We start from the raw sequence: 12531 nt of genomic DNA, 5'->3' as shown, positions 1-12531 counted from the left end.
CCAGTGATCCAAATATTTCAGATAAAGAGCTCTTCTCTCTGAATTCAGTGTTCTTACCTGAATGATACTGAGAAAAACTTCAACCTTGCAGGAGAGAAGCTCAGACTGAATTGTTTTTAATGTGGGAGTTTTCTAAGCATTAAGAAAGACAGGGAGCCCCCCATCAGAGCAAGTTTGGATGATGTGCCCCTTCCCTTAGATGGAGGACTCATTGCGGCTAGACCTGTGTCTTGCATCAGATCAAGAACTCCCCAGGATGGGCTCCCATCAGCCTCATCCTGCAAAGCTAGAGAGCTGCATCTCCTTTCTCACATCTTGACTCCCAGCATGCCAGGAGCCCTAGGCTGGGGAGTATTCCCTACCTTGAGTGTAACAGGCTCCTTGCCTTTTCAGCGGAATGCTCTGTGACCGGAGACATCCATTTCACAACTTTTGATGGCCGCCGATACACGTTTCCTGCCACGTGCCAGTACATCTTAGCCAAGAGCCGCTCTTCAGGCACCTTTACAGTGACAATACAGAATGCCCCATGTGGCTTGGTAAGATTTCTGCTACCATCAGCAGTACTAGCACAAAGCCACAAGGAAGTGGCAGTTGGGAAGAGAAGACTGCGTGCAAGTGAGCCACAGGTCGATCAATGGAAAGAATCCCTAGGGCAGTGATGACACACCTGTTAGAGATGGATTGCCTGGCTGCACCCCACAGACATGTGTTGTGTCCTTCCCCTCCAGTGCTGGGTGTACCCTACCCCCCACCTTACATAGGGAGGGAGGAAGGGCTCCCCATTTGACTGCTGGGTGGAGGGGTGGGTGAAGTGAGGAATGTCCTCAGCCAGTGTAGAGAGGGGAAGGAGAGTGACCAGAGCACTTTGCTCTTCTCCAACTCTGCTACCTGTGAGCTGCCCACCTTACCCTCTGTGTGTTTCCTTTGGGCTGCTGGGCAGAGGGGCAGGAGATATGAAAAAATGTTGTCAGGCGAGGTAGAGATGAGGAAGGAAGCAGCTCTGTCAGAGTCCTTCTGCCTTTCAAGTAACAAACTCTTCAGTGGGGGGAGGGCAGTAGAGTGCCTACAGAGAGCCCTCTGCATGCCATCTTTGCACCTGTGCCATAGGTTCACCATCACTGCCCTAGGGCAAAAGATACACCCCTCCCCCACAAAAGGCTCTTTTCACAGTCTTGGAGTGGGGGAAGAAAACATTCACAAACTTGAAATAATTAGAGAATAATTCAGTGTAAGATAATATGCCTTTAACTATAAGTACTCAGTGAAGGGTGTGCATTCAGGTAATAATCAGGGAAGGCTTTATGGAAGAGGTGAGACTTAAGCTTTACAGAATATGCATATAAGACTTAGATAGATGTATAAGAGGATTGCCATGGATGGTAACCAGAAATAACTAAAGGCTTAGAAATAGGAATAAACAAGGTGTGTTCAGAGAACAGTGTTGTAGGGAAGACCCTGTTGGTTAGAGTGGAGGGTAGCAATGGGAGCCGTATCTGTTTAGGAACCCCTCTAGCACATCCTTGACAATTAATCCCTGAGTTGCCACTGGAAGACCTCTCTTTTTGATGAGGACCTTACTACCTTCTGAGGCAGTTCATTTTATTTTTGGCAGCTAGCAAGATAAAGTACACGACCTGATTGGAGTTAGGAAGATCCAAGCATGACGTCAAAGTGATGCTTGCTAGGTGTGTGACCCAGGGAAAGTTATAGAATCTGTTTGTCTTAGTCTCCTCATCTTTAAAAAACTGGGATAATAAGAGGACCGATATCTCAGTATTGTTATGAGGATAAAATGGTCATTGTTAAGTGCTTTACAAACTTTCATTAAATCATCATATACATGCTATTATACATATATATATACATATGCATATATGTATATATATATGTATATATATATATATATATTTTTTTTTTTTTTTGCATCTAACTGAAATCTTCCCCTTTCCAGCTTCTCACTAGTGCGCTTAGTTCTTCCTTTTGGGTCCAAGAAGAACATGTTTAATCCGTCTTCTTTCACTTATTCAAAGACATTAATCAGTGTCCCCCTCCTAAATTTTCTCTTCTTTAGGCTAAGCATTCCCTTCGATTAAAGCACCTATGGAATAACTTCAAGTCTCCTTCCTGTCTTGGTTTCCCTCTTCTGGATAAGCTATGGATTTTTTCCCTTTTGTTTTAAAAAATTTATTTTAATAACAAATTTCCACGTTTTCCAAAATTATCTGATTCAAGTTGTTTCCCTCCCCTCTTTCCTCCTCGCTTCTGGAGTTAACAAGCAATTCAGTCTGGGTTATTCATATATTATCATGCAAAACCTACTTCCATATTACAGTGGTACCTTGATACACGGATTTAATTCATTCCACGGCCAAGCTTGTAACTGAATTTGCTCGTGTCTTGAATCGAATTTCCCCATTTAAATTAATGGGAAGGCAATTAATCCATTCTGGCCCCAAAAAACCACACAGATTTTTTGTTTTGTATGCTTCTAAATATGAAAATGTACTTCATAAATAATAAATAAATATATTTATAGATAATAGGAAAGTATGTGAAGAAATAAAATTGCTTATGAAATGTTATTTACCGTCAAGGTCAGGCGAAGATGCTGGCAGAGAAGGTTTTCATTCCAGGCACTATCGCTTAACAGAACTTATTCTCTCCACACGTAATGCTACATTAAAATGCAAAATTGACCTTGTGCATTACTTATGATATGTAACTTTATTGCTAAACTTAATTTCTATTTTTTTACTTTACTTAATTATCATCATTTTCTTCATTGAATTTTGTTTGTTTTGCCAAACTTTCCTCGATTTCACTTAGAGGCCGTTTCAACAAAAACCTTTCCATGGAAATTTATTTCTTCCTCCCTTTCAGAACATTTCAATAATGTGTGAAACAGGTGTCATTACACAGCTCCAATGCATGACCTATTGTAACTTTTTCTGGGTGTGTATTTTAAAAAAATCGCCACACTTTATTTGGGTTGTAACTGTTGCACAAGCTCAGGATCTAAACCACTGTGTGACAACCCTCCACCCCCCACTTCCTTTTCAGCCCCTTGAGAGGAGACTGGGCACTCTCTCCCTTCTGGCCTCTCTTCTTGTCTTCCCCTTTCTTCTCCTTTTTGCCATCCTTAGCCTCCTATGAGGTCAGGGAGCCTATGGCATTCCAGATGGACTCATTTTGGGGGTCCGCACCTGGAAGATATAACATTTAACGATTCCTTTGGCTTCAAAATCGTACATATTGTTGATATGCTACAACCGTATTCCTTTGCCAAGTCAGAAACACGCACACCTCACTCATGTTTTTTGATGATTTCTTGCTTTAATTTCAAGGACATCATTCTTCTCTTCTTCTCAGCACTGCCCTTGGCACTCATTTTTTTTAGGACCCATGGTTAAAAGTTAAGAAATTTACCAAAAAACTGATAATGAAGACAAAAATAAAGAAGAAAGCAAAAGCAATTCAATACAGATGCCCGCTTGGCCATATAAACAGTGAACTACACGAGACAGCCTTGTGTAACTTGTGAAACCGAATGTTTGGCAGGCTATCTAGTGGAGGGTGGTGGAAGCTCATGATTCAAATATCTGCTCGTGACTTAGAGCAAAAAATCCTGATTGTGATTGCTTGTATCTCAAATTGCTTGTGACTTAAGGTGCTCGTGTATCAAGGTATCATTGTATTCATTTTTTGTAAGTGAATAATCTAATAAAACTAAAACCCCAAATCATATACCCAAATAAACAAGTGATAAATCATATGTTTTCATCTGCATTTCTACTCCCACAGTTCTTTCTCTAGATGTGGATAGCGTTCTTTCTCATAAGCCCACAGCATGTCCTGAATTCTTGTATTGCTGTTAGTAGCAAAGTCTATCACATTTGATCGTTCCACGATATTGCAACTACTGTGTACAATGTTCTTCTTCCTGGTTCTGCTTATTTCATTCTGCATCAGTTCATGTAGGTCTTTCCACTCTTTCAGAAATCATCCTCTTCATCATTCCTTTTAGCACAATTGTATTCCATCACCATCATATACCACAATTTGTTCAACCATTCCCCAATTGAAGGACAGCCCTTTAGTTTCCAATTCTTTGCTGCCACAGAAAACCTCCATGTTATAGATTATAAATGCTTTTCCCCAAATGTGGTGCCCAGGAGTGAGTTCAGCATATTTTCTGATCAGAGCAGAAAAGAGTAGCACGATTACTTCCTTTATGACACCAGATTCTTAGTTCATGAAGTTTAAGATGGAGAGTCACTCCATCATGTATTCCTTAGCAGCACACAAGTCCCTGTGCAGTTATTGGTATGGAAATGATAGAATAGATGCTGTCAGCTTGTCACTGGAGAAGGGATCTGCCTACATGCTCAGGTTACTAGGCAGGCTTAGAATAATTGGAATGTCAGCATTTTGGTCCAGAGCTGTCAGAATGAGTAGAGAACTGAGTTCTGAGGCTTTTTAATTGAGTATCTAAGGGAGCTGGGTGCTTGAGTCCTGTCAGAAGGGGCAGACCCAGAAGGGGCTACAATGAGTTTGGGGGCAATATTTTAAGAGCTCGCCTACAGGGAGCTTTTCATATATTTTGTTGTTGTTATTGCTCTTGTTTGATTATGCCTATTTATTGCGAGGATTTTTCTTTCAATGGGATAAGTGAGGAGAGTAAATGAATTTTTATTCATTGAAAACATTTAATTTAAATTTAAAATATGGGGTTGATGGTGACAGTGTGTGATTGGCAGGGATGGGGAGGAGGATTACCATGGAGTAATTACCATTACTCAGCAGGGTAGAGGGGAATTGATGGCTTTTCCAAGATTCAGGGATTCAGATTTTATCTGGATGGATGAACTGTGTATACTCTGAGTACTATTTAGGTTAATGGTTCTGGGAATTCCCATGGTTGTGCTTTTCTGCCTATCCTAAGGGTCTGGTTAGAAAGTAGCCCCTTAGATGTTACCATAGGGTCACTTCCCCAAACATTTCAGCAGAAACATAGACTTCTCCTCTCTTGGAGATACATTTGAGTCTACCCTCCAATTGGGGAATAATATGTGTATACATGCAGATAATATAGGCCTCTACTACACCTCAGGCCAATGGCTTGATCGGTATTGGTAGTTTTTTGATGTACAGACCAATGCGGACCTATATTCTGGGATTGATAATCACTCCTTTGGCGTGTATAAGTAGTAAGATCCATTGAATGAGGTCTGGAGCCAGTCACAATGTTGTATAGTGCAGAGAGAACTAACTCTGTAGTCAGAGGACTTGGGTTCAAGTCTCCCCTTTGGTACTAAAAACCCAAGTACCTGGGTAAGTCCCAAGATTTCTCTGAGCCTTTTTTTTTCATCTGCAAAATCAGGGGGATAGATTAGATGGCTTCTAAGGCCCCTAGTATCTCAAAAACAATGATCCTATGATTTTGATATTGGGTATCTGTCTAATGGATATTTGATCTCATTATTTTCATTTCATATTGAGCAAAGATCCTCTTCCTTCTTTTAAAGACCCCCTTCTTCTAATCACATATTTTATTCCACTTCCTTGGGGGAGATGAGAGGAGAGATGGATGTCCACTAGATGTGAGAACACAGAATGATCCTACCACTGACCTTCCCAATGGGGAGGATCCTGGAAAGGCTAGCATCTCAATGGCATCATTTCAGGGGCTACTTTCTCAATGTTGCAAGGAAGCCAAGAGATGTCTCTTCTCCTGGAGATTTAGCTTCATCCCTATTGCCCAATGGGAAAATCCTCTTTCCTTGGAGGAGGTGGGAGCAGATCATAGTCAAACATGGTGGATAGATCTTTGGACTTGGAGTCAGGAAGATCTGTATTCTGACAGATACTAGCTGTGTGACCCTGGGCAAGTCTCCTAACCCCTCTGGGCTTTAGTTTCCCCATCTGTAAAAGAGGAAGTTGGAGTCAATGACTCCTAATATCTCTTTCACCTTTTAAGTTATGATCCTGATTTCCATAGGAAATGCTCCTATGATTTCCTTTTGACTATTTTCCCTTCCCTACCGTAGCTGAGCAAGGAAGAGGGATCAGAAAGGCTGCTGGCCTAGGTGTGAATATATGAAAAAATAAGACTTCAGTTGCTATTTGGTGTTGGTCAGTAAGTGCTCATGAAGTGCCTACTGTGTACCAGGCACTGTGTTAGGTGCTGGGGATACAAATAAAAACAAAGACAGTCCCTGCCCTCAAAGAGCTCCCAGGCTAATGGATCTTGAAAAGCATAAAGTACTTTCTCTTGCGAATATGCTACTTTTCACTGCATCTTAGTTGTATGGAAAAGAGAAGAGAAATGTCTGCTTATTCTAGCCATCTTATAAATGGCAATGCCAAATTTGTGAGTGTATTTTGTTCATGTTCCCACAGAGAATAGGCAGCCGAAGTGAAATGGGAACCCAGGCATCCTGTCTCTTGGTCTAGTGCTCTATTGGGTTATTCTACATCTTTGCAGGATTTTTTATTCCTTATCATTTCAGCACCTCCAACTGAGCCCCTTGAGAGGCAGTGTGGGCTAGTGGATAGAGTGCTGGTCTTAGAGTTAGGAGATCTGAATCTGATATTTGTTAATTGTTCATTTATAGACAAGCCACGATCTCTGAGTTTCATTTTCTGCAGTAGAAAATGGGGATGATAGTGTGGGCTCTACCTCCTTCCTCGAATTACTGGGTTGGAAGACACTTTGTAAATCTTAAAGCAATATGGGAGAAATGTGAGCTAGTAATAGCCATTCATAAGACAACTGTCATGAATGTGATACTATGCCAGATGGGGCCACAGATGAAAGAACTATTTGTCAGGGGAGATGCTTTGATTTAATGAAAGGGATCAGAGAGTGGTGAAATGTCATTGTGACCTTTCAGCGAGATATTTTGAAAATGACCTCAAATGTAATAAGCAATTCTCAGACCCAGGCTTTAGGATGAAGGAGGGGTTTTTCTTTATTAATAATTTACAGTGCTCTCCCTCCCTGCCTTTAGCCCAGGCAGGGTCTGAGGGTGCTCTCAAAGGATCTGGTTTGAAAGTATACCTGAAGAAATCACTTTGTAGATAAAGAGGGCAGAACTGCACTATTTGGTGATAGACAGTGATTCTCTAGCACTCAGTCTGTCAACAGATTTATGGGCCAGGTATTGGGCTAAACATTGGGGTACAAAGACAGGGAAGAAAAATCCCTATCCTCAAGGAACTTACATTCTTTTTTTTTAAACTCTTGACTTATAGGTGGAAGAGTGGTAAGGGTAGGCAATGGGGGTCAAGTGACTTGCCCAGGGTCACACAGCTGGGAAGTGTCTGAGGCTGGATTTGAACCTAGGACCTCCCGTCTCTAGGCCTGCCTCTCAATCCACTGAGCTACCCAGCTGCCCCCAGAACTTACATTCTAATGGGGGAGATGATACATAAATGAAAAGGTAAATATAAGATTCATATAGAGTAGATATTATGTTAGATATATAATGTTAGAAAGTAGATATATAATGTTAGAAAACAATTGTCAAATATTGTTTCTACATGTAATTTAAAAAAGAGAGTAGATATAAGATACGCTTAGATGGGAAGGTCTCCTGCTGAAGGTGGCACTTGAGATGTCTTGAAGGAAGATGGGGGATCTAAGAGTGGTAAATGAGGAGAGAGAGCATTCCAGACTGGAGGGAAAGCCATAAGGGCTGGTGATGGAGTGTCCTATTTGAAGAACACAAAGTAGGCCAGTATAAATGGGTTGGAGAATGTGTAAAGAGTAGAAAGCATAATGATTGGAAAGTTAGGAAGGGACTAGGGACAAAGAGCTTTCAGTGACAAAGAAAGGCCATTATAGTTGATCTTGGAGGTAAACTGGAGCTTATTTACTAGGAGGGATTTATTGAGTGTGGCAAGACCTATGCTTTAGGAAAATTATTTTAGTGGCAGAGTGGAAAGAGGGGTTGTAGTGGGGAGACACTTGAAGTCGGGAGACCGATTAGAAGACTATGGCAAAAGTGCCTATGGGAAATGGTGAGTGATGGGCATGGGCTACATAGAATCATCTGCACTCATTTACCCAGTGCCACATACCCAGGGCATGGAGTGGGATAGGATTCCTCTCTCTATCCTCTCAGCCAGTAGAACAGAGGATAGGGCTGCAGCTAGCACATCCTGCCATGGAATAAGGATGCTGCTTATCCTATGAATCAGTTCTCAGATCATCACTGTCCCCTCTAAACATGTGTGTGTGTGTGTGTGTGTGTGTGTGTGTGTGTGTGGTTTTTTAAAGTCAATCTGTAGCTGGCAGGGATGCTTATGTACAGTGAAGTAGATTATTTCTATTTGAGATTGACACCACTGAGCACTGAATTAGTGCCACGAGAGTCTAAACAATTCTACAGCCAGTATGTGTCAAAGGTGGGACATGAACCCAGGTCATTCTGGCTCCAAGGCTTGTTCTCTATCTATTATGTTACACTGCCTCGCTGAGCTGACTCTTAGATCCAAGGAACTTGGCTCTCGCTCTCTGTATCTGAATACACACACGCATGTCCTAGAAAAGACTCTCCTGGCTACTTTGGGATTTCTTAAGTGAATCATAAAGGATATCCCACACCTGGGTTGATGCCAGACCCAGGCTAGAGGTTGATTCTTAGGAAGGGGCCGGGAGAAACAGCTCATTTAAAAGCCAGACGAGGAGTCATGAGATTTGGGTTTTTCTCCTAGCTGAACTATTCAATAGTCAGGTGACCTTGGGAAGTCTTTCTTCTCTCTTTGAGCCTCAGTTTCCTCATGTGTTTAATTATGGGGCCAGAGTAGATGGTTTCTAAGATCCCTTCTTTGTACTGATCTTTCCTCTATGTAATTTTTTTTTTAAATTTTAAACCCTTAACTTCTGTGTATTGACTAATGGGTGGAAGAGTGGTAAGGGTAGGCAATGGGGGTCAAGTGACTTGCCCAGGGTCACACAGCTGGGAAGTGTCTGAGGCCGGATTTGAACCTAGGACCTCCTGTCTCTAGGCCTGGCTCTCAATCCACTGAGCTACCCAGCTGCCCCCTCCTCTATGTAATTTTTGATGGAGACTAGCTCTCTCTCGTCTTTCCAGTCTTCTTACACCTGACTCTTCCATCCAGTGAGTCTAGTCTCCTGACTGTTCCACATACAATGTACTACCTTTCTTGGCTCCAGGCATTTTCTTTATCTCCTTTACCTGGAAAGCTTTCCTTCCCTGCCGCAATTTCTGCCCTCTCTGGCTTCCTTTAAGTCCCAATTAAAAAATTCCACCTTCTATAGGAAGCCTTTCCTAGCTTTTCTTATTTCTAGTGCCTTCTCTCTGCAGATCAACTCATATTTATCCTGTACTTGGCTTGCTTTATATATATTTGTTTACATGTTGTTTTCTGCATTAGCTTGTAAGTTCATTGAAGGCAGAGACAATTTGGTTTTGCTTTTTTGCTTCTTTTTGTGTCCCCAGCACTTAGCACAGTGCCTGGCACATAAGAGATGTTTAAAAAAATGCTTTCTGATTGATTATAAACATGAGTTCATCATCTGTGTAGGGAAATCTGCCTTGAGAAATTTTCCTCCACTGAGGCAGATTGTCATGTGCTCTGCAACTTAGAATTTTAGAGTGGCCTGGAGTATTGAGAAATTGTGACTTGTCTTGGGTCATACAGCCAGTGGTTGTCAGAGGTAGAACTTGAACTCAGATCTGTTTGAGTTTAAAGCCAGCTCTCTATCCTTCATTATCATTACTGCCTTTCCCTTATATCTTAAAACTTTGCCGTCTTGTTTCTGGCTAGCGGGGTTTGGGATCCTGCTTTAGTAATGTCTCCTGGGATCTTGTGAAGAAATGACTCAGTGGTAGGATTTGTGTGTTCATGACTTTATATGTCACATGTATGGTGAGATGAGCAAGAAGGACCATTAAGGGAAAAACCCAATCCCTGCCTTGTGTTCACTAAAGGGGAAGGCACGATGAGAATAGATGTGAATGAGAGCAGCAATAAGAATAGAAAAAAGGGGCTTCCATCTGCAACAACTTGAGGTGGGGAGGGTAGAAGGAGAAAACCTAGGTGGGAGTGAGATCCATTGAGTGAATGGATTCCCTTTCTTCCTTGTCTGATCCCTCCTTGTTCTTGCTTCCAGAATCAGGATGGAGCCTGCATCCAGTCAGTGACTGTAATTCTGAACCAGACACCTCGGAGACAGGTGACCTTGACTCAGGCAGGAGACGTCCTCATGTCTGGGCAGTACAAGGTCACCCTGCCTTACACAGATGGTAAGATGGGGAAGGGCAGGTGCTGAGCGCTGGGTACCTTAGATTTTTCAGTCTCTATCAGGGTCTTTAGTCAACATTGTCATACCCTTCAGATGTGGGAGTTAGAACCATGCCAGTGGGAACATAATATGTCCCAGGATGTGTTGTGGTTATTAGCTCTGTTCCATGAAATCAGATCCGAAAGGGACCTTGTAGCTCCTCTAGTCCAACCTATCCTTGACCGAGAATATCTTCTATTACATCTTAGATGATTGCTGGTCAGTTAACTTCTGCTTAAAGACCTCCAGGAATATAGAGACTATTCAGATAACAATCCTATTGTTAAATTATTTATTTATTTATTTTTATTCATTGCTATTTTGATTCCCAAAACAATTTTATGGTGGGGCTAGCCCCATCAGAGTAGAAGTGAGGGCTGAACTTGGAATAGGAGCATTTGGATTCAGATCTCGGCTCTGTCCCTCACTGGCTGTGTGATGGTGGAAATGTCCCTCACTCCTCTGAACTTCCATTTACTGCTTTATAAAATGAGGGCAATAATATTTGTACTAGGAAAAATAAAAGAGTGCATTTAAAGTATTTTGCAACTGTATACTGTAATATGTATGTACTGATAATATCAATAGAAGTGTTAATTTGGGGTTGTTTTCTGTCGTTGTTAAAATGTTAATTAACCCCCTAATAGTGTGGCAGTGCTGATATTCCTCAGGATGAGGAATTGGGGGCACAGAACAATTCTAATAGCAGATTCTTTGGTAAGATGGTCCCCGCTATCAGCCTGAAAATGGAGCTATGATTGCCACCTTTGTAATGGAGTCATTGTCATACCCTAATATTGGTACTGGAATGGGTTGATCTCTATAGTCTATAAACCTAGCATTTGGGACTTAGCATTTGGAATGAGTCTTGTGTGGGTGGGTTGAGGGTGCTAGCTATGCTCCCTGAAGCCTTCTTTCTACCACTGACCACCTTTGCTTCTCCCAGATGCCTTTGAGATCCGGAAGCTGTCATCTGTGTTTCTGCGTGTGCGGACTTCTGTTGGGGTGCGGGTGCTCTATGACCGGGAGGGGCTACGTCTCTATCTCCAGGTGGATCAGCGATGGAAGGATGACACCGTGGGGCTCTGTGGGACCTTCAATGGGAACATGCAGGATGACTTCTTGTAGGCAGTGATCCCATCTGGTTGGGAAGGGGAGTGTGGGGGGGGAGACAGTAGATACAATTTGTGAGGAAGGCACAGGGCATTCAGGGCTGCCCAGTACTTACCCAAGGGGCTATGATTTGAGACTCTCACTACCCCCAAATTTTTCCCTTTAGCCCATCATGGTGCTTGAGATACCTCTATTAGAGTTTCATTCTTTTGCAATTATACAGGCAGAAGCTTTTCAGTCCCTGAATATTCTGTTCTATTACCTTTAAATATCTAAATATTCTTAAGTTTGATAGTTTAATAATCAGCAATCTCTGTCTCCTCAGTGGGACTGGTTGACAGGTGACCAGGAATCAGGTCCTAGGAATGAACTGAAGGTAGAGAGTACCTTGGGAGGTGAGGTGATATAGTGTTTGTAACTGAAAAGGATGTCCAGAAGTTAGATTTTAAGAAGATTTGGCTGGGACTGTATGTCTCTTCCCTGCTCTTGGTCCTTTGGGGGCTCAAGATCCAGTTTTTTGCTCTTCTTTCTTCTCTTTACTCCTCCCCAATGCTCCCCTCTCTGGGAAGGAAAGGGAAGTTTTTAATAGTGATCTTACTTCTTCACTAGAAAGTCAGAGCTTATTATGTTCTAGTTCAAATGTGGTGACTATCATTCTCGACAGAGAGAAGAGTTTATTATAAAAATCATTATAGCTATTTTCTGTTTGGGAAAGAAAAAGAATGGAAGTTTCCTCAACCAGCTCATGTAAGCCAGGAGAAAATGAGGGCTTTTAGCTACAATGAAATGTGGGTATGGCCACAGGATTTCAGAGTTAGGGGGGATCTCCCATATAGATGGTGAGCTCCTGGTTCTGCTTTCCTCATTCTTCATTTATCTACCTTTACATGAATAACTAGATGGTACAGTGGGTGTGAAATCAGGGAGACTTATCTTTATGAGTTCAAATCTGGCCTTACTAGCTGGATGACCCTGGGCAAGTCACTTAACCCTGTTTGTTTCAGTTTTCTCATCTGTAAAATGAGCCCTCTCCTTCTGGATGCCTTTGCTTTTAATTCAATTTGTGATCACATTAGCCTAAAATCAAAGTTTGTTGGGCTCTT

The 12531-nt window shown here is 42.0% G+C and overlaps 1 protein-coding gene across 1 annotated transcript in view; it reads left to right on the top strand.

Moving 5' to 3' along the window:
- OTOG (otogelin) overlaps nt 1-12531 on the top strand; it is a 112924-nt gene that overhangs the window by 32461 nt on the left and 67932 nt on the right. Inside the window, exons 16-18 of the mRNA XM_044681807.1 lie at nt 394-539; nt 10145-10277; nt 11262-11439. Of these exons, the coding sequence (XP_044537742.1) occupies nt 394-539; nt 10145-10277; nt 11262-11439 (457 nt within the window). The remainder of the gene's footprint in view (nt 1-393; nt 540-10144; nt 10278-11261; nt 11440-12531) is intronic.

The sequence above is a fragment of the Gracilinanus agilis genome, chromosome 6, assembly GCF_016433145.1.
Source record: "Gracilinanus agilis isolate LMUSP501 chromosome 6, AgileGrace, whole genome shotgun sequence".
Classification (NCBI taxonomy): Eukaryota; Metazoa; Chordata; class Mammalia; order Didelphimorphia; family Didelphidae; genus Gracilinanus; species Gracilinanus agilis.
This window is presented reverse-complemented; position numbering and strand designations above follow the sequence as displayed.